Below are 22,256 nucleotides of genomic sequence, written 5' to 3' on the forward strand. Positions count from 1 at the left end.
CAAACCTTCATAGCTCTAATCCCAAAAGTTTGGAGCCTGACTAAAGCAAGCCAATTTCATCCTATAAATTTGTGTAATACAATTTACAAATTAATTTCCAAGGTTTTGGTAAACAAAATTAAACCTCTCCTCAACCAAATGATAAGTGAAAATCATAGTTCTTTTACTCCAAGCAGGGTAATTCAAGATAACATTCTAATAGCTTATGTGGTAATTGACTTTATGAAGAAAACAAAAGGAAAAAAAAATCTTGGATGGCCCTGAAATTGGACATGAGCAAAGCATATAATCGAGTAGAATGAAGTTTTCTAGAAAAAGTCATGGAAAAGATAGGCTTTGGAAGAAAATGGATAGGATGGGTCATGGAGTGTATAACCTCTATAACCTACCAGATATTAATAAATGGGGTTCTAGGCAGGGAATTGAAACTTGAAAGAGGAATCAGACAAGGGGATCCTCTATCCCCTTACCTATTTCCTTTATGCTTAGAAGCTCTATCAACCCATCTCAGACACCTTGTCCTTCAAAAGAAACTATCAGGTATCAAAATTAATAGGGAATCACCGATGATTTCTCAACTTTTTTTTTGCAAATGATAGTTTCTCTTTACAAGGGCCACTCCAGAAGAAGGTCAAACTCTTCTAGAAGCAATCAAAAGTTATGAAAAAGCCTTTGGCCAGCAGGTAAATCTCTCTAAATTTGAGATTATTTTCAGTAAAAAATTGCATCCAAAATTGCAGAAAATGCTGGCTAGGAGCATAGGGATAAAAATGTGGAAAGACCATCTATATACCTTGGACTACCAATAGATGTAGGTAGATCTAAAAAGGACCTTTTCCACTATTTGGTATAAAGGACCCAAGTAAAAATTGTCAACTGGGCAAACTCGTTTTTATCTCAAGGGGGAAAAGAAGTTCTCTTGAAATCTGTGGTGTCTACCATTCCAACCTACCCTATGACTTATTTTTGAATCCCAAAGAAAATTTGCAAGGAGATGGTAAAGACTCAAATAGAATTTTGGTGGGGTTCAGAAGACAATTAGCAAAAACAAAAACAATAGGGGGTTGGGATTCAAGGACCCACACTACTTCAATTTGGCTCTTTTAGCAAAGCAAGTTTGGAGAGCTTGTAAAAAAGAAAAATAATCTCTGGGTCAAGTTGATAAGAGCAAAATATTTAAGAGGTAAAGACTTCTTAAATGACAATCTAAAATAGTCAGGCTTATGGGGATGGAAAAGTTTATTGGCAGGTAAAAAAATCATTAAAAATGAAGTCCTTTCGGAAATCAATTCAAGCTTGAAAGTGAGAATATGAAAAGACCATTGGCTTGAAAATTTTCTAGAAAAGAGAGCAATAGGTCCGAACCTTGGAATTAGATCCCCAATCTGGGTTAGTGAGCTAATTGACAATAATAGAAGATGCTGGGAGGAAGATATTATAAGAAAGAACTTTAGTGAAGCAATAGCAAATCAGATTTTAAGTTTAAAGCTGGCTAAGGGTCCCTGGGAAATAGACTAGTCTGTGCATCTGGGAAATTTTCAGTTAGATCTACATATTATAAAGCCAAACAATTAGCAAAACAAAACATTGTTGAGAGCTCATCTCCAAATAGGATTCCAAGCTCCCAAAGTCAGAAGATTTGGAAAACTATTTGGAAGCTTAAAATAGATACAAAATTATCCCGTTTCATCTGGAAATGCTATTTGAAATGCAATTGCAGTGAAAGAAAATTTGTTTAAAAAGAAAATTTCTGATGATTCCTCCTATCCAATCTGTGGGAAAGAACTAGAATCAGTTATGCCTGCCTTATTCTTCTGTAGCCATGTCAAGTTGGTATTGTTTGGTTCTTTCCTGGGCTATGACTCGAACCAAGCAAAGAACAGTGCAAACTTTGCAGAATGGTTAGCTGATTGGATTGAAAGAATGCCTCAAGACAAAGCTACCAAGGAGGTCATAATTAATTTTACTACTCTATTAATTTGGAATTTGTGGAAATCTAGAAATAGAGCTATCTTTGAAAACTTAGACCATCCTGACCCAAATACAACTTTGCAAAGTCTTAACAGGATTTGGAAGGAGAGGACGAAGACTTTGCAGCTAAGATGGCCAGATTCTTCACTTCCTCATGAAAGGGAATCTCAAAATCTTTTATGGCACCTTCCCCCTGTAAATGTGTTAAAAATTAACCACGACGGAAGCTTTAATGATTTAGGGGTAGAAGCTTTTGGAGTTGTTATAAAGAACCATTTTGGAGAGGAAGTTTCATTTTGGAAAGTGATTGCAATCAATTAATTCAAGCGCTTCAAACTGCTAACCCTAGCATAGCCAAAGATGCTTTTTTTTTTTTTGTAAAGACATATTAATTTTTTATAGAAAATAAATAATCAACCAAATAATTTTTTATAGAAAATAAATAATAATTTAAGAAAACAAAGAAAAAGGCTATTGTGTAGAAGTGTTGCAAAAAGATAACCATGAGACAATCTTCCATCAATATGTGACTTGTAATATGGCCATTGGATACTCCAACATGTTAAAGAATATATGAGGGCCCATGGCCACTGTATCATCCATCACTCCCATGAGAATGAAATCCCATCTAGCTTATTTCAAATCCCATCCTGATTGCAGTCGGAACCAAACAAATTATAGGAATAGACCATTCTGATTCTGATTCTAAGGAATTTCCATTCTGATTCTGAATTCAACTGTGAACCAAATGGACCCACTATGAAGGAGCGATACCCGACCCGTCTACAGACCAACTGGCGAGTCAAAGAGCAAACGCTGATCGGCTCGTATTGGATTTGGGATATCTAACCCTTGCCAATTGCCATATCCTCCCTCTGACGGAGCTTACAATGACAAAAAGACACTTGATGCCCTTCTATAAACGATAATCATAACAAAACAACGGGGTATTTTTGAAATTCAGTACTCCTTCAGTCCTTCCCCATTTCATCTGTCAGTACCCGGCGGAGAATCTCCTTTGTGGCACCCTGAACTGTGGATGCACGCCACGTGTCAAAACTTTTCTTCCTTTTCGCCACTCCCGCGGTTCGTTTCCATTCGATTGCCATCCGAAAAAACCTCCTAAAGTCTCACAGAAGCGCGGCCTCTGCCATTCACTCTCTCTCTCTCTCAGTCGCAGAGAAAGAGAAATGGGGAGCGAGGAGGGGCGTGTAGGAGCTCAATTGGATGATCAGTCGAGACTGTACGAGGCCTACAACGAGCTCCATGGACTCGCCCAGGAATTCGAGACGCCTTTCGACGCTCCGGCGGTGCTGGTGGTGGGCCACCAAACCGACGGGAAGAGCGCATTGGTCGAAGCCCTCATGGGTTTCCAGTTCAACCATGTCGGAGGCGGGACCAAGACCAGGCGACCCATTACTCTCCACATGAAATATGATCCCGACTGCGAACTCCCCCGCTGTCGTCTCGTCGGTGAAACTGGCCCCATGGTCGCCGAAGAGAAATCTCTTCAAGAAATTCAAGTAAGGATAGATGAATTACAAACCAAGTTTATCTTGTTAGTTCGGTAAATGTGGCTTGATTAAATGCATTTTAGCTTGGCAAGATTGAATTGTATTATCCTTGTCATTGATTGTGATTCTGCTTTTGAATTTTATGTTGTTTGAATGCATACCCAAGTTGTAGATATTTGGTAATGTAGCTTGTTACGGTGTAATTAGAACTCTCTGCAAAATAGAAACAACGTAATCCTATTTACCATGCTTTCAGCTAGATTTAATAACCCAGGAAAGAGATCTTATGGTATTGCTTTTTATTCACTCTTTTCTTCTGTTCATTATTTTGGTATAAAGAGTATACGACTTTTGTTAAAAAAGGTTAAATATTACTAATAATTATTAACATGATCTTCTTTCCAAAAGTGGTGTATTGATATTACCTATTTAGGCCTTTTAGTTTCGTTTAGATAATGTATGGTAAATGGCTGAAGATCATAAGTTTTACATTTGGAATGATCCTTATTAGGTCATGGATGCCATAAGGGGGTCGACTTCTGATATGGGATTTTGCTCCTTAACAACTGCAACCGAAGTTGGTGATTTGCAAATTGAAATTCTAAAACACAAACTGGCTGTGTAGCTTGAATGGACTGTTGATTTGCTGCATGCTAGAGAGGATTTTTGTTTTCCTTTATTTTCTCTTATTTCTTTCATTCCCATCAAAATATGATCCAAAGGCTGAAACAGTAAGAATCTTGTAATTTCAAATTTATTAATGTTAATGGCGAATATGTGAACTGCATATAATGACATCAGAGAAACTGAAACAGTGTTGTGGAATTTTAGTTCTATTGTTTTGATTTTCCATTCTTCTATTGTCTGAGGTTGATAATTTAAAACAATGTAGTTCTAAAATTTCAATTGTGTAGGCTTATATTGAAGCTGAAAACCTGAGGTTGGAGAAGGAGCCTTGCCAGTTTTCTGCTAAGGAAATAATTATTAGAATAGAGTATAAATACTGTCCTAACCTTACCATAATTGACACACCAGGCCTAATTGCCCCTGCTCCAGGACGGAAAAACCGGGCTTTACAGGTGAAGTGTTGCCTCCAAATTTATATGCTCTAAATCCTTCATTCTTTCCCAAGTATAAGTGTATAACAACATTTATAATGATAGTGATGGAAACTGTGTCTGAACATGTGCTTTGCATCCTTGTTGGCTTTGCAGGTACATGCCCGTGCTGCGGAGTCTCTTATCCGAGCTAAAATGCAGCATAAAGAATTAATCATATTATGCCTTGAGGATTGCAGTGATTGGAGTAATGCTACAACCCGGAGGGTGGTGATGCAAGTAAATGCCTAATTGTATCCTAATTTGCATTGCTTCTCATTTTATTTGCTCTTTTCTCAGCATTAATTTTGTCAAAAGGGTAGCCCTGTGTTTCAGGGAGTGAAGTAAATTGATGCTAAGTAGTTTTTATTGGAAAATCTTGAGTTTCTTTTCACTAATATCATGCAGATTGATCCTGAGCTCTCAAGGACTGTAATTGTATCAACAAAGCTTGATACAAAAATACCACAGTTTGCATGCTCCTCAGATGTGGAAGTTTTTCTTAGGCCACCTGCTTCTACTCTTGATGGCTGCATATTAGGTGATTCTCCTTTTTTTACATCTGTGCCTTCTGGAAGAGTTGGATCTGGACATGAATCAGTTTACAGATCAAATGATGAGTTTAAACAGGTTAAGCTTCTTTTATTCTTATTTCTTTCTGATTTGTTTATTTGTTTTGGATTATATTTCTGTTGGCTGGTTTTACTAGAATGCACAGGAAGTTAAAGCAGGAGGGGAAGCAGAACCCCCCAAAAAAGTACTAATTATGATTACTTGCTTGTAATGCTTCCTGACTAAATTCATTACCATATGCTGACGGAAAGAGTTAAGTGGGGATAGAAGCCTATATACTGCCCTTAAAAAGTTTTTGGAATGACATTGGGTTAGTGTAAGGATGATGATCAGGCAGGATCACTCTTCCTGAATGACCTGCGACTGCGAGAGCCCCTCTGCCAATTATAACTCATTGGCTAGAAGAGTTTAAAGAATATAGGAAATTGTGTGTGTCTGTGGTGAAGTATTCCCATTGATTTATTGTTTTCTATAACTCACAGGCTATTTCCTTGAGAGAGATGGAGGATATTGCTTCTTTGGAAGAGAAGTTAGGACGGTCCCTGACAAAGGAAGAAAGAAGCAGAATAGGTGTAAGCAAGCTTAGATTATTTTTGGAAGAGATGCTTCTGAAAAGGTATAGAGATTCTCATATTCCATTTTATTAGTCCATTTCAATAATATATTCTCTAAACAAACTTCAATGTGAAACATTGTTGTAAGGTATATGGATAGTGTCCCTCTTATCATTCCGCTGCTTGAAAAGGAATATCGAAGCACAACAAGAAAGCTAAATGAAATAAATCAGGAGCTCAGGTTAGTTGGTTGGAATTGGCCTTCTGTTATATACTAGAATGAATCTCAAGCTGGAGATAAATCTCATAATCCCTCTATCTCTCTCCTTTTTCTGAGATTCTGGTTTTGCTTTGCATACCTAGAATATTTATGAGAAAAAGATATGTTGTTATTTGATCATATTCCATCTGTTCCTTTTTATGCAGCAATTTGGATGAAACAAAATTGAAGGAGAAAGGAAGAGCATTTCATGATATGTTTCTGACCAAGGTTTCTGTTGTTTAGAGCAATTTCATTTAGAGGAAAAAAAAAGTTGCTCATTTTCAAGTCAATCTGATACTTCATTTTCCTTTTAAGTTGGCGCTTTATTGTTACTATATATATATATATATATATATATATATATAAATTACCAAGGAGAATAGAAAATTTCAAATGGAAATAAGTCTTTTGAATTAGTTTGGACATTATTCTTCTGTTGATTTTATGCTAAGCATGTTGTTGTTCATCTCCTCAGTTGTCATTGCTATTGAAAGGAACAGTGGTTGCGCCTCCTGATAAATTTGGTAAAAATCATCCTCATGTTATTAGTACTGACAGTTGTAGATATATGGTAGATGTTGATTAATTCTAGTACAATAAATGAAGTGCAATTGGTTTCCTTATTCCTCATCTGTTTTTTTTTTCCAAATTATATGGTAAAATATTAAGTAGTTTGAGTAATTTTTTGAGATGCTGGATGCAGGGGAAACTCTGCAAGATGAGAGAGTTAATGGAGGAGCATTTGTTGGTACTGATGGTCTCCAGTTCCCACAGAAACTAATACCTGTAAGTTATGAAAGGGATGGAATACAGTTGCTTGTCTCTTCCACATGTCTGGTGCTGTCAACAACATTATAGAAATTTCCTTCTGTAACCAAAGAACAGGACTACTGTTTACAGTGGAAGGGATCAATCCTTAAGTAATTTGATTCCTTAAGCTACTAATTATGTGACAGCAGGCCCCAAATAATTAATGAAAATGGAAAACATTTCTTGTAATATAAGGCATATTGATTTAAGATACTAAAGTTGCTGCATTAGGTAATGTGATCTCAAATTACTAGCAATAATAAACTAAGCAGAGAAGTACCAAGATCATTTCCATGATATTTGTGAAATTCTAGAGATAGTTTTCCTATATCAGATTTTGGGCTTTGTACATATGTTCCTATTTGCTTCTTCAGTTCCTTCAGAACTTCTTTTTGAGATATGCCATGGAATTGAAAGAAGTAAAATGGCTATATAATGGATAAAAACATCCATTCTTTTTCCTTTTTTCTCCTAATCATTCCTTGTCAAAATTTGATCTCCATGTATTTGCGAGCTTATCTTGCATATGGTGGCCATGATACTCTTGTGTTTAGAATGCTGGGATGCGTCTCTATGGCGGTGCACAATATCACCGTGCAATGGCAGAATTCCGATTTGTTGTTGGGGGAATCAAGTGCCCCCCAATTACTCGGGAAGAGATTGTAAATGCATGTGGAGTAGAAGATATTCACGATGGAACAAACTATTCTAGGTATCATGGTTTTCTAGCTTCATCTCCTTCCATACATAATAGCATTAATTATTTCTTAGTTACAATAGCTTCTTTGTTTTCTTTTCGAATTTATTCAACAGGACTGCTTGTGTTATTGCTGTTGCCAAAGCTCGTGATACATTTGAACCTTTTCTTCATCAGGTTAGAGGTTCATCCTTACCTCTTGATTCACTTGTGTTTTGAGCCATCCCTTTATTGTTGTTATTGTGGGTTCATGGGGCTACATAACAGGGGTAGCCATAACCTCCCAACCTTGGTGGCAGTGGGATTTGAACCTGAGTCTCCACTACAACCGGCCGGAGATCTCACAAACTGAGCCACCATCAGTTGGTTATTTATCCCTCTATTAGGTATTGACTGCTATGTGATGTGATCAATACCCCTACAGAACCAGTATATTCTTTGCAAGTCCCTCATTCAGATCTAAGTTTTTGTATAATGGACCTGTTTTTCAGTTTCACCTCTTGATACACTCATTGTATTTTGAGTTCATCTCTTTCATTCTCTGCCATATAACTATGGTGGGCAGCAGTGGCTTATTTTCAAGTTCTCATTGGGAGCTAAGGTTCTGAAACCACTGAACAAAGACAATATGTAGAGAATGAATCTCTATCTAGTGTTTAACTCAGAATAAATAGCCTTACAATTAAATTCCACTCCCAATCTCCACCTTCATCTATTGAGTCACCCCAATTATTTGCTGACTGCAAAAATAGGGGCAAATGAACTATACAACTAAGAGTTGAAGAGTACATCTCCTGTATTTCCTTGATAACCTAGGAAAGTTTCCAAAACAAGATACACTATAGAGGATAGGAGGATATGTGATACAGTCAATTGGATCGTCGGGGGATTTTCTTCCTCCAAGTCATGCTACCTATCCCCCTACACCCGGAGTATAGTTTGGGGTTCAAGTTAACAAAATAAAATAAAATAAAAGGTCATGCTACCTATCATGCCTAGGTGGCTAAGATGTTATTTTTTCCTTGAAAATGGATAGGGGTCCTGAGTGCTTCCTCTATAGGAAGGGATATTCAAAAACTATGTGCTTTAAAAGTCAATCTCGAGGAATCTATCAAGTTTGGATTCACCATAACTACTACATCTCAGTGTGGTCAGACTTTGTAAAGCTTAGGAAGTGGTAATCAGAACAAATATGTCCTCACTGATAGATGCTTGCCCTTAGTCATGAGAGACTTTAGCAGACAAGGCCAACTTCTGAATTTCACACCATTTGCAATCTGCTGGGCCTTCTGAAAGAAGCAAACGACTAGATTTTCCATTCACTACTGATTTACTCGTAGTGACTAATCTTATTGTGTAAACCCAGTTAAAGATTTTAAAACAATCTTTTTGCATTCTAATTATTAGCCTTTGGTACTATTATTCGCTTGACAAGAATTGCCTACCCTGGTATATTTGAGTGTGCATCTTTACTTAGTAAAACCTTTATGTCAGTTAGGTGATGCTTTGCAATTGAACTATAAGAGTCGATCTAAGTTCTCTCTTTTTTCAATCAGCAACTGAAAGAAGATTCCATTGATGAAAAGAGAGTATTACAATCATAGAAGCCCTTAATAGGTTAGCCTCTGCTATCCTACTCATCCAGCATAATAAACTATATAGTTTGGTTTACAATGGATTTACCAGCCCTCAATACAAATCTAAATTCTTTTCAATCTAGATTCTATTTTGATCTCTAGTATATTCTCCCACTGTACTCTTTCCCTGATTTTATATGAGAGAGAGAGGGAGAAAAAGATTATTTCTTTGGTGATGGCATATATTTATGCTGTTACTGATGTTTACCTTTTCTTATTACAGCTGGGTTTTAGACTCTTACACATTTTAAAGAGGTTGCTTCCTATTTCTGTCTATCTTCTTCAGGTATGGGTTTTGTCTCCTGGTGATTGGTGGTTTATGTGTTATTTCTTTTTGCACTAACATCCCTTGATTTTTAGGTGACTTGCTCTCTGATTCCTAGAATAAATTTTGCACCTTATTGTGACTACTTTTTCAACAGAAAGATGGTGAATATCTAAGTGGCCATGAGGTGTTTCTGAAGCGTGTTGAGACTGCCTTCAATAATTTTGCGGAGTCTACTGAACGAGCATGCCGGGAAAAGTTAATAACATGCCTAAATTTCTTTTATCTTACAAATTTAGTTGATTTTCCTAATTATGATCATAATGCTTTAAGTTACCATGTGGCCATGACTCTATCTCCGAAGATATGATTGCAGCATCCCTTCTATGGGAACACTGGTTCAAAGTTCAAACCTATTTGAAGCAGACTTCCATTGTTTGTGTTCTTGTGGTACTATCATAAACAAAGAGCATATTTGTGAAACAATGCCATATATTCAGATCAATGATCATGGAAATAAAGACCATCAGGCTCTGAGTTACTATTACATATATAACAATATATAAAAGACAAAAGTACCTCTAAGGCATGGTTTTCAAGGTGCCAAGGCGAGGCTAGGCTACGGGAGGGTGCCACTGCCTTGTCGCCTAGTCACCTAGGCAATGGATTTTTGTAAGTAAAAAACATATATCCTAAGGTAGTTCCCTAGGTTCCATAATCATATTTCCTTGATAATTATCCATAACTTTCATAAGAAAAGTATAAACTTCATGTAAAATTATAGAAAATCAACATATTCATGAGAAGAAAAAGAAGAAAGAAAAGAAATTTCAAAAAAAAAAAAAAAAATTACAGGGGCAGAACCCCTATTTTTGTTGTAGGAAATTGTGTTGATTAGACAAAATTTTAAGTTCTTCCTTGTTGGTTCAGGTTTTGAAGTCTTTGAGAGTTCAATACAGCATTTAGCAATGTCTGTGTTGATTAAACCCTAACAAATAAGAAAATAATGAAAAGAAATTAGTATATGAACACACAAAATGAATATTTTTGTTTAACAATGTCTATTTTATAATTATAATCTCAAACAATTAAGAATATAAAAGTGTTTTATAACAGTATAACTGCTTAGCAATTAGGCGAGGCGAGCCTCCAAGGGCGCCTTGTTGCCTAGGTGTTGCCTTGACAACTATGCTAAGGAGTAACATGATACCCCCCTCCCCTAGATTTTAAATCTTGTCGATCTTGCTTAAATTATTAACCGAAACCTGACAACACCGTTATAAATCCACCAGCTAGTTGGTTTTTAGACTAAACAAAACCAAACAAAGTATCCATCCTTCAATTTATTAGATAAAATGATAATCAACTTCAACATGTCATGTTGCACAGGGTTAAGTGCAATATTTACTTATGCCTAGTTATTATAGTAGAGTTTCATCATACCATCAAATGAAATGCATACTTCTTCCAAAAGAGTTTTTAGCTACAGCAGTTCAAAAACCTAACGTGTCATTGCTCTATTAATCAGTTTCAATGCTCAACTTGGCTCCCCATGAAACTAGGTTACTACCAACAGTTGTACAGTAACCAAAATTAAACCATCAATTGTCAAACAAACTTGCCCAATCTACATTTATAAAAGTTCCTAATTGAGGATGATCATTATTGGAATAGATAGTACCATGCTGTAGTATACCTTTCAAATAGCACAATATCTATCTAGCAGCCATTAGATGAGGAACACAAGGTTGATGCATACGTTGACGGACCACACCTGTGGCATAAGAAATTTCAGGCTGAGTCGAGCATAGGTATAGACCTTTGACACAAATACACTTTATTTCCTAGATCACTTAAAATTCCATCCTATTCCATAACCATATGAAATGAATTTGTTTTATGTAGTTATGCTTGTAGAAGCATTGTTTACTTCTTTCATTCATCATAAGCATTTTATTGGTGGTTTTGGTCCTTAAATTCTATTTCTAGAACATAACACATGTAATTGTTTGCATTTTGGAAGTAATTTTAAATTGATAGCTTTCTTTTACCAAGGATAATGAGAGTCTGTGGTTCCACTGTCATTTTATTAATGGATGTCCATTCTTTTTTCCTCTGCCTTTTCTTTCATCTCTTGATGAAGGAGAAAGGGAAAAAACCATTTTGACTTATTCTGCCCTATTTATACCATAAAACTTTCTGCAGATGTATGGAGGATCTAGTGAGCACAACACGTTATGTCACCTGGTCTCTCCACAATAAGGTAAACACAGTTGATTTCTTAGTTTGTTGACTGCAAACAAGGTCATGGTTGTGCATTCTGTTGGGTTTTTACTTGTTTCTTGTATATGATTAAATCTGCAGAATCGGGCTGGCTTACGCCAATTCTTAGACTCATTTGCTGGCTCCGAGCAGTCATCTTTGTGTGGGAATTCTCCTACTGCTGCTGCATCTCAAGAATCATCCTTGGGCCCAGTTGCAAATGACCACAAGCTTGACATAAAGGGGAGAGCAGATGTGAAACTTAGCCATTTGGCTTCAGGAGTTGAATCAAATCCTTGTGTTCAGTCAACAGAAACAAGGCTGGCTGATCTTTTAGATAGCACGCTATGGAATCGAAGGCTTGCTCCCTCATCTGAAAGGATTGTTTATGCATTGGTACAACAGATATTCCATGGCATTAGAGAATATTTCTTGGCCTCTGCAGAATTAAAGGTCTGAATCTATTATGCTATTGTTCTCATTAGGTTCACATGTAATTCTTATACTTTTGAAGTTGCTCTACAAAGACCTCATTGGATCCTGTAAATCCTACCCTCTTTTTTTGATAGGCACTTTAAACCCTACCCTTATTGGATATTCCAAGGGAGATAACCAATTAAATGATTGAGATTTCGACCACAAGAACAAAACTTTTCTGTTATATGATGGTTGGCTTGGACAATCACGCTTCTCTATATCTACAACTTCCACTGTTTCTGTGCTTTTATTCCAAATCTTTATGTTTTCTGCTTCTAGTATATTAGTTGTACTGTGTCTTGGTTCTTACCTATATTCTTTCATTTTATTCTGTTGCAGTTCAACTGTTTTCTTCTAATGCCAGTGGTTGACAAGTTACCAGCACTTTTCCGGGAAGACCTGGAATCTGCATTTGAGGATGACTTGGATAATGTCTTTGACATCACCCACTTACGCCGTTCATTGGGACAACGGAAGCATGACTTCGAAGTAGAGCTGAAACGGGTATATTATATTTTGTCCTTTCACCACTTGGATTTTCTTTCAAGTCAGTTCTTGCTGACTAGTCTAATATACTCGAAATTGCAGATACAAAGGCTTAAGGAGAAATTCAGACGGATACACGAGCAGCTCAACTCTCGGATTAGGTAAAATAGAAAACTAGTATTGGCACTGTTTGTGATTCTACTGATAAAAGCCAGAGTCAGTACCGACCCTTTTCATTTTCATATGCACCGAACAGTTGAAACGAAATCTGTTTAAACAGAAATTAGAGCAGACTAATGCGAAGATTGTGTTCAACCCTCTCCCTTACATGGACACTACTACACTTGTATGCTGCTATTCCTCAATGCTCACAATCAGGGAAAAAAATCACGAACGAATTGGCTCAGGTCGACCTTATTTGGCTAGCCAATGTTTTGTAGAAATATCGAAATGCAGCCAATCAAAGCTCCTCCCCCCTGCCCGGTGTTATATAGAGTGAGAGTATATCCTTTCAAATTTACAATACATTATATTATAGGCAAAATCCATGATGCATCCACTGCACCATGCAGCAAAAGACATGATTGGTCACATGATGGTAAGTACACTGTACACCTTGTTAAACATGAAAGTGCACATTTTGAAAAATAAATCAATGGAAAGTAAATAGGTTTTAAAATAATTAGTTGAGACTTAGATTTAGTGTACAATCAAATACTAGTGAATGTACTGTAGTTGAATTATAAATTACAATATTAATTACTCTTTCGAAACTTATCGGATATGACCATGAATCAACATAGAATGAGCTTCTAGGGTTTCAATTTTCTGAATGATTTTTGTGGGGTTGAATGACTAAATTGCTGGTTAAACCAGTAAACCAGAGACCAGTGAGTTTTGTTTAACCAAAGATTTGTTGCAAGTTGAAGAAGATAGAGAGGGGTGGGGGTAGACCAGAACAAGGCTCAAAATATCGATACGCCCATGTGTATCGGTACTTAAATTAATGTGTTTTTATATTTTTTTAGTTTTCAAAATTTGGTTTTTGGACACATTTTTAACCATATTTTTTATTAAAAAAGGAGTGGTTCCTAAAAACACCTTTAAATGGGCATATTGTGAAGCCACCGATATTATATGTTACGCCCGATATGAGGGTTTATCGTATCGAAATTTTAAACCTTGAACCAAAAAAGAAAAACAAATAGAAATAATAAGAAATTATTTAAATGCCAATAGTTTAATAATAGACAATGGATGTAGACAATACGGATCGACCAAGGGTGGTATAGGAAAGGCTACAATTAAGCTCATATTGCCTGAGTTGTGTGTGCCGAATAGAGCATCCGTACGGATGAATGTGTACTCGCGTGTTTACATGTAAAAAAACTTGAACACTGTGATTCAAATTCACGCCACATAGCGCTAAAGCTTTAAATGCGCCCTTGATCCATTAGGTCACAATAAAATAATATTTTATCAATTCTAAAGTTCACATTTGTATTCAACAACTCCAATTAAATAAAAAAGAATATTCAAAACTAATATTTAGTAAACTTATAGAATAAATAATTCTCAAATCCTCATTTATATCAAAAAGTTGTTTTTAATCTCAAAAAATTTATTTGAATTAAAATACTTAATATTTATAAATTTGAACATGATATGTATCTTAAAATTTTATAAACTATTAATTAATGTTTTAATTTGAATTAAATAAAAATACTATTTACAAAATACTCGAGAGTATAATGTAAATTAAATTTGTCAAATCCATTAATCTACTTTTTATATCAAAAAAATGATTTTTGTTTCATAAAATTAAAAAAAAATAAAATACTAATAATGAAATAATTATTTTAGTAATTAAAAATTAAGAATTTTCATATGATGTGTATCTTAGAAATTTTAATATATTTGATATATTTTAAATAAAGATTATATATATTTTTTAAATTATTAATTGATATCCTAATTACATTTTATAATAACATTTTTTTTGTTTATATAAATAAAAATGTTGTTTACCAAACATTTAATAATTAATTTTAGTTGACTTCTTTGTTAATGATAAAAATTAAAAATAGTGGAATAAAAAATAATTAATATAATAGTCCACATATAATATTTGCATATGTTTTGTGCCTTGAACTTCAATAGAAAATAACAAAATAGTAGTTTTATACATGTATTAATTTGTATATGTATGTATGTATGCATGTATATTCTATAACTCTTGTTTGATACATTATCAATAAAATTGTGTGATTTTTATGCATCCTGCTATATTAATTGTAATACATTTCTTTACAAATACTATTAGAATATACATTTCCTATATATTTATATATTAATTATGTCTATTTTGACATTAAATATAATGTTATTAATATATTTATGAAATTGATATGTATTTTCCAGTGTATCCATATTTTTTTCGTCTATATTTATGCATTTTTAAAACGTATTCGTATTTGTATCCGGACAGTTCGATATGATACCTAATACTGATAATTGATGATAAAATCATTGATGGTTCATTTTCCTAAGTTCTAGTGCTATTATTTATTTTTAAACAAAACTTTTTAATGTTTGTAGCACGGTAGCACCGTATTTCAAAAGGACATTAGACCCAAAATCCTAGTATTTTGTGTTGCTTGCGTTGCGCAACTGTTTCGCTGCTATATAGGCATTTTTACTCTACCAACCCAAAATCTTGTTTAATCCAGTTGATCAGCCACAAACGTTTTGTATTAATTTTTTTTCTTGGGTTGGTAGACATCGCTTACTACTTTTTATGTTGTTGATTGATTGTTCATCAGTTTTTTAGGTATCATGCCAATTTTAATCAGTTCAAATTTCAAAACAACCAAAACTGATTTCTACCTACCCATTTATAATTAGGCATGTTTATGGGCCAGGTAGCCCATTGGGTCAGTTCAGTCCAACCTGTTCTAAGTTGGGCTTGGACATGATTTTAGGCCTATAGGCTCAGGTTTGAGTCCAAAACACCAGGCCCAACCTCTTTCTGGGTCAGGTTCGGGCTTTCTCAAAAAAACTTGGTCTGTGCCTGAGCCCAACTTAGAATATTTTATAGCGTAAATTGCTAAAACCTCCCCTAAAGTTTTTGATTGTTTCTGAAACCTCCCCTAAAGTTTGATAATTGCAATCACTGAAATTCATGACATAGATGCATGTTGATCCCTTTTGTTACAATATTCTAAAAAGAGACATGAAAATGTCCAAAATACCCATACAGTTACTTGATGTAATGGTAAAGTGTTCATGTTTGAGAATAGTCATATTTTTGCAAAAAAAAAAAAAAAAAAAGCCAAATGTTAGGTCCACATTCAGTCCCCAAGATAGCTGGGACAAACATTGGGTATGGCATTTCTGTATTAACAGTTTGGCTAGACGACTGAGAAACAAAGACCCTTTATGGTTGGTTTGGCAATTGAAAGAACCTAATAGACAGAAAACCAAGAAGGAATCTTTCAAACCTTTGTTTCTAGAAAACTATGTTTATAAAGACTAAGTGACGAATCAGGTGGTATTCATCAAAATTCACAGGGGTGCTTAATTTGATTGGTCAAAGCTCTTGTGGTACCATGTCTTTTTGGTATTATAGATTTTCTGACCTCATATTCAATCCTCACAAAACTGTTCTCACACTGTCCTTACAGCCTTTTACAGCCATGCATTAGGAACATCTTCATGCTTGTATCTTTTTATTCACTGGAAGATATTCCTAATACACGGCTGCAAGAGTTGTGAGGACAGTTTTGTGAGGATGAAATCCGGTTTCATATTTTCCCCACAAAAAAATAATAATAAAATACCAACTAAGGAAAAAAGAAATGAAAATGGGAACTGATATATATCACCTTAAAGATAAAATCATCCAAGGAAAACGGAAAACGAAATGTAAATGTATGAAAGCCTCCTTCAACCCCTCATAGACAGGGTTGCAACTTGGGCTGAGTTAGCTCGAAACACAAAAATTCAGCTTGAGTTGGACTGTTGAAGTCCACGTAAGGGTTGAAAAATATTAACCCGATTTAACTTCGTGTTAGTGTTGAGGCCTTCGGCAAGTTGACCCAACCTAACCCCAATGTCTTCATGGTTGTACATATCACTTAATTGGAACTCATGCAATCCATGGGCTTTTTTAACCAAAAAATGAAGTAGGAGCCCTACAATCCATAGGTGCAAAGCCTGGCCCGACCCATGATCACCTCTAACTAAGAATGCCATAGGGTTCCTTTGCATCAATTTTTCTTAACAAAACTCATGCATCACATAGGTTAGTTTAATCTCAAGCTATAGCCCTCATCATAGGTGCTAAGCCAAACTAACCTAGCTGACAATCATCCCTAATTTAATCAAATATTACTATTATTTATTAATTAATAGTTACCTTTTAACTTAATAATATTATAACCTTTATTTTAATTATTTAGTTAATATATGCATATTAATTTATTTATATTTATATGATTTATTTTACCACTAATATAAATATATTAGTGGTAGATATTTGTTAAATAGATAGCCCATTTGTGCAGACCCATATTTGGTTTAATTTGGTTCAAGATTTGAACTGTTTTATATATTTTTCTTGATTTTTGGGTTGTTCGTATGGTAGAGATCGAATTCTTTAATGGCGTAAGAAAACTGTGTACCTACTGTTCTATTCATTCTTGATATGTAATTAATTATTTTTAATTTTTAGACGGAACGTATAGGAATTCAATTCTGATGTAATATTAATAAAAAATAGGTTTTCTATTTTATTCCATTCGAAGATGAAGCAGATTGCACAAATGAGAGATTTTCGCAGATATGGGTTCAACCATCTGCGATTTGCAGTTTTGGAATTGCATGCTGAGACCTAATTTTTGTCCTATAGGATTCGGTCATCCATATGATGGATCTCTCATCCCTTCGGTGGTATGTAGGAGAAAAGTGAAAAGAAGAGATAAAATAAGAATGAATAGAGGAGAGATTGTAGGAATGTGGAGGGAGATATTTAAGTGGCAACTTTTAAGGAAAAGGATAATTTAAGGTGGTATCAAGGTGATTATAGCTTTAATAGAAACCCAAAAAATACATTTGTTTATATATGCATCAACAATTTTATGTCGAAAACAAAATTTTTCTATGTATGCATGCATATGTATGTATGACTGGTGTGCTAAAGTCAAACATAATTATTAAAATAAACACGATTCATATGTATGAATGAATGGTATGCATGTATGTATGTATGACGTTTCAAAGTCAAACTTAATTATCCCAAATCTGAAATCTGATAAATAGGAACATTTTAGAAAAAAAAAAAGAAGTAAACAACCCACCAGAATCCAACCTCCGCGCCTCTCTCTCTCTCTCTAATGTTTCTATGTTGGTTTGACGTATGCCTCGTTTTACGTGGCTACCTGCTGAATCTGTGGCTACCAACCCATTCCAGGCTTCCTGCAACAACAGAAGCCAAACCCATTTCATCACCCAGACGAAAGAAGGACACAAAATTACATCCCATCTCGAATGAGTCCTGCTTTCATCTTACCAACAAGATAATAACCTCTGTTACATAAAATTCAAATGGAGGAAGAGGAGGAGAAAGATCAATACTTGTTCTTTGTTTTCTAGCTCTGATTTAAATCTTACAGTGAATACCAATGTCAGTACCGGACCCAAGAATAGGCAACATCTGCATATGGCTCATCTCTTGCTTTTTCCTTGCCACCATAACCGCAGGAGGAGTTTTCCTGCTATTGTATACTTTCTTCCCTGAAACAGAATCCACAGCCTGGTTTCCAGTTGCTGGGATGGTTCTGGTGAGTGTTCCATGGTTATTCTGGTTCCTCACATTGGTATATAGATGCATTTCCAGGGATTCTATTAGAGGAGTAGCTGCTGTTGGCCCTGCTGCTGCCCGTTGTAGTACTGGTGGTGGTGGTGGTGGTTGGCGTGGTGGCGGTGCAAATGTCGCCGGAGCACAAACTATAGATATGGGTGGGGTAGCATCATCTGCAGGTCCTGAATCTCCGACCCATGCGGCCGAATCCCCTGACAACAGAGTGCGGCGCGTTCGGTTTGGGGCCGCTGTCGTGGTGGGTGAACTAGACGATAACATGAGCCAGGGAAAGGATGATGATGATGATGAAGAAAATCATCAAGCCTCGGTATCAATAGGTTCAAGTGTCGATTATGATAACCTATCTTCTTCGGATTCACGTGAATGTGAATTGCCATTGGCATTATCAATGCATTGTTGAATTGATCAGAGAGATGGGCAATTGATAATCAACAGTTTTAATTTTGATGCATTACTGCACCAGGTTGGATTCAAGTTCTTAAAAAAAGAAAACGATTTGGGATGAATTATTCCTTCCTTTTTCTCCAGTTTGTTTGTGCTTCCTTCATCCCACACCCATTTACAAGCTCTATACTTGCATTCATCTGGGTTGTGATTCGATCTTCATATCTGAAACCATCAGATATCCTTATCCTCTGGTCTGCTGATGATTTTCTGTAAATTATGGGTTCTCTGTTTTTTATTTTTTGTTTCATGGTAGCAGCAGTTTCTCTTCTCTATTTTTCGGTAGAATTAGAACTGATTACATCAGACTACAACATATGGAGATCCATTAATTGTAGCCTCATCCCCTCCTTTATTGGTAGGAAATTCAATGCTTGCTTGATTCTGTTTTTTTTTTTTTTTTTTTTTTTGTATAAAGAAAAATATTAATTAGAGGTTCTGCTGATTGATGTTATAACTGATACCTATGATCATCCAATGTAATATTTCTTAGAAAATGTTCTAGCCTGCAGCATAAATGCCGGGTTACAAGAAAGATCAAGTTTTTTGGTAGTAGTGAAGCACTGCTAGGCTTTTGCCATGGTATTTTCTTGATTTCATGATGTTCTGGATTGTGCACAAGTCTAATATTATTAACAAATTATTTGTTTGAATTGCTGTATATATATTTGGCCAAAGAAAATAAAATTGGGTTTGGTTTCCATCATCATCCATGCCTTATTCCAAATTTCCAACTAAATGGGTTTGGTTTTTTTATGTTTCTAATATATTATAAAAATATATAAATATTGCAAATACATATAATATATAATTTATTTAATTTATTATAAATAGACAATTAAATATATATATATAATAATAATAATACATATAAATTTATATACTGTTATTATAAATACCGAACCAAAACCAAATCGATCAATTCGGTTGGTTGATCGGATTTTTTGTTTTGATTCAGTTTTTGTTGAACACCCCAATTGATTGCTGAAAGGAATGCATATAAGAACTAAGAAGGATTAAGAAAGATCGGTACCACCTCTAGTATCTGTTTCTTAGTTGGAATAAATGGCCCAGAACCATCAAATGCACGCTAGTCATCTTATAATCACTGAAATACGATCAATACATATTAAGACACAACTAAGACGTGATCATCAAGGAATAACCGATTGCAATCAAGGTATTAGAAAGGTGCACTTGAAGATGAAGTGAGATTAAGACTGAATTGAGGTTGTTGATTTAGATCATTTCTCAACGCTCAATTATAAGTGGGGTGTCAATTGGACTGGATTTAGTCCAATCTAATCCAGTCGAATGTGAATCCATTATAAATGGATCAGGTCCAATTTAATCCAATAAATATTTTGAACTATTTTGAACTGGTCCAATTCAATATCTGGACCATCCAATTTGTTCATATTTGTTTTGATTTAGATCTAAATCCGGTCCATTGATGCCTATATTCTTATCAATGGATCAGATATTGGCTTAGTCAAATCCAGTCCAATATAAATTTAATATGGACGGATTAGATCCAATCCAATCTAATAAATATTTTTAACTGGGTTGGTCCAATCCAATATGTCTTGATTATTTTTTAAAATGATGAAAATGACCCCAATTATAACATCATTTCTCTTCAAGTGGGAATTACTATTCACCCACTCTGTGACCTGAAGTTCTGAAGAAACCAGTTCCTCTCACCAGTGATGTCAAGTGGAAGACGACGCTGAAAAAGTTGAAATCGACGAGTCACACACCAGAGCATCATAGGAAGATCTTCTCCGTATATTTTGAAAGAAATATTCGAAACAAATGGCATCTGCTTCTGGTACCCCTTGTTTTTAACTCAACTATTGTCGAAAAAGATGACCTTGTATTGCTGGTGCCGAGGAGACAATTCTATGCTTTTCTACTTTCTAGTTGATTTTAGTGCAAGATTATTTAGGATTTTGATTTTTTAGCGTTTTTTATTCCAATGCCATTAGCATTGACTCAGGCAAAGTCAACCAAACGTACCCGACAATACACGGTGACTTGAACAATTAAGCTGTATCTGAAGTATTTAACATGACTGAAGGTAGCGGTGCTCTGTTTCTCTTGCCCCCTCCTAAACTCCTTTTAACCTCCAATTATCATCTGATCATGTTTTGGCCCATATTGCTTCATGTCCTTCTACTATGGTGACAGCAACCGTGGCAGCTCCGATGTTGTCTTTGACAAAGCACGACTACCGGAAGAAGTTTGGGATCCTCAACATCCCTTATCCGTTTGGCGTTGGAAATGATCCCAACTGTTTTCGAAATGGAGATTTTCAGTTCATCTGCAACACCACTAGTGACCCTCCAGTATTGATGACCCACCATGGTTGGCTTGTTATGAGCATATCTCTGCAAGGTGAAGTGAAGATAGTCTTTCCCATACTTGCAACCTGTTACGTAGAAACCCTCCAGCAGTTGAATAGCTCAGCTCTTGTGCTTCTAGAGGCGTACAGAGTCTCTGATACCAAGAACAAATTAATGTGGGGCGCATGGTGTCAATGCGCTTTTTTTTTTTTTTTGCTTGAACGATGCAAAATTGACAAATTTATCTTGCACTGGCTTTGGATGCTACGAGACCTCAATATCAAAGAATTTCAATGAATTTTAAATAGAAATCGGAAGCTATTACGAGGCCAGTCGTTGGTTTTTAAGTGAATCTCTTTTACCTCTATTTACAGAAGATAATTTCAGAAACTAATAAGACGTTAGGGGTGAAAAACTTAAGCGTACCACCTTCTTCGTTGTTCCTTCAACCTGCACGTGCTCGAATGAATAACAGTCTCTTCTATCGTTCCTTCAAGGCAGTTTGAAGAGAAAGGGACGGAATGGGTAATAAATGGTTATCACCTTTTTTGTAATAAATGGTTAGAGTTGATTGAAGCTTACCATTACCACCTCGCGTGCTCAGAATAGCAGAACGGTCATTCATTCTCCTTCCCTCTCTCGTTCCTTCAACCGAGATTGAAGAGAAAAAAAAAAGGTAAAATGGTCTGAATATTATCATAAAGGTTAGTTTTGACATCATGAAATTTTTAAAACTTCCAAAGACCCCCATCAGAAATTTACCACTAGGAGATGAAGGGTTTTTGCAAGTTTACTATCTTACCCCTCCATTTGAGTTTACCGTGAACCAAAATTGTGCAATGATGAAATCTATTATACTATCACTCCATCAGAGAGACTTGGAAGGTTCTTCTCTTCATCCGGAAGGGCTCATGATCTTTAGGTTGAGGACAAAAATAGAAATATTTTGGACTTTTCCCTATTTTCTTATTTAAATGATAA

At 35.4% G+C, this 22,256-nt stretch overlaps 2 protein-coding genes across 2 annotated transcripts; both read left to right on the forward strand.

The window, feature by feature from the left end:
* The first annotated feature begins 3,066 nt into the window (after positions 1-3,066).
* ARC5 (P-loop containing nucleoside triphosphate hydrolases superfamily protein) lies at positions 3,067-12,932 on the forward strand. The gene is made up of 17 exons (XM_088963356.1): positions 3,067-3,494; positions 4,400-4,564; positions 4,700-4,822; positions 4,991-5,212; positions 5,638-5,771; positions 5,858-5,950; positions 6,136-6,199; positions 6,447-6,495; positions 6,675-6,757; positions 7,336-7,493; positions 7,595-7,655; positions 9,339-9,401; positions 9,538-9,638; positions 11,586-11,643; positions 11,745-12,095; positions 12,459-12,623; positions 12,708-12,932. The coding sequence occupies exons 1-17, from the start codon at positions 3,162-3,164 to the stop codon at positions 12,768-12,770; spliced, it is 2,286 nt and encodes a 761-aa protein (XP_088819482.1). The 5' UTR covers positions 3,067-3,161; the 3' UTR covers positions 12,771-12,932.
* Positions 12,933-18,286: 5,354 nt separating this feature from the next.
* LOC148873874 (uncharacterized) lies at positions 18,287-18,886 on the forward strand. The gene has a single exon (XM_088947590.1). The coding sequence runs from the start codon at positions 18,287-18,289 to the stop codon at positions 18,884-18,886; it is 600 nt and encodes a 199-aa protein (XP_088803716.1).
* The last annotated feature ends 3,370 nt before the right edge of the window (positions 18,887-22,256 follow it).

This window comes from Nelumbo lutea, chromosome 1 (genome assembly GCF_056320005.1).
Source record: "Nelumbo lutea isolate HS-2025 chromosome 1, American lotus-T2T, whole genome shotgun sequence".
Classification (NCBI taxonomy): Eukaryota; Viridiplantae; Streptophyta; class Magnoliopsida; order Proteales; family Nelumbonaceae; genus Nelumbo; species Nelumbo lutea.

Coding starts and splice junctions, on each gene's coding strand:
- LOC148873874 (XM_088947590.1), top strand. CDS start 18,287: ATGTCAGTACCGGACCCAAGAATAGGCAACATCTGCATATGGCTCATC.
- ARC5 (XM_088963356.1), top strand. CDS start 3,162: ATGGGGAGCGAGGAGGGGCGTGTAGGAGCTCAATTGGATGATCAGTCG. Junction 9,639..11,585: donor GAACGAGCATGCCGGGAAAA/GTTAATAACATG, acceptor AACTTTCTGCAG/ATGTATGGAGGATCTAGTGA. Junction 11,644..11,744: donor CCTGGTCTCTCCACAATAAG/GTAAACACAGTT, acceptor TTAAATCTGCAG/AATCGGGCTGGCTTACGCCA.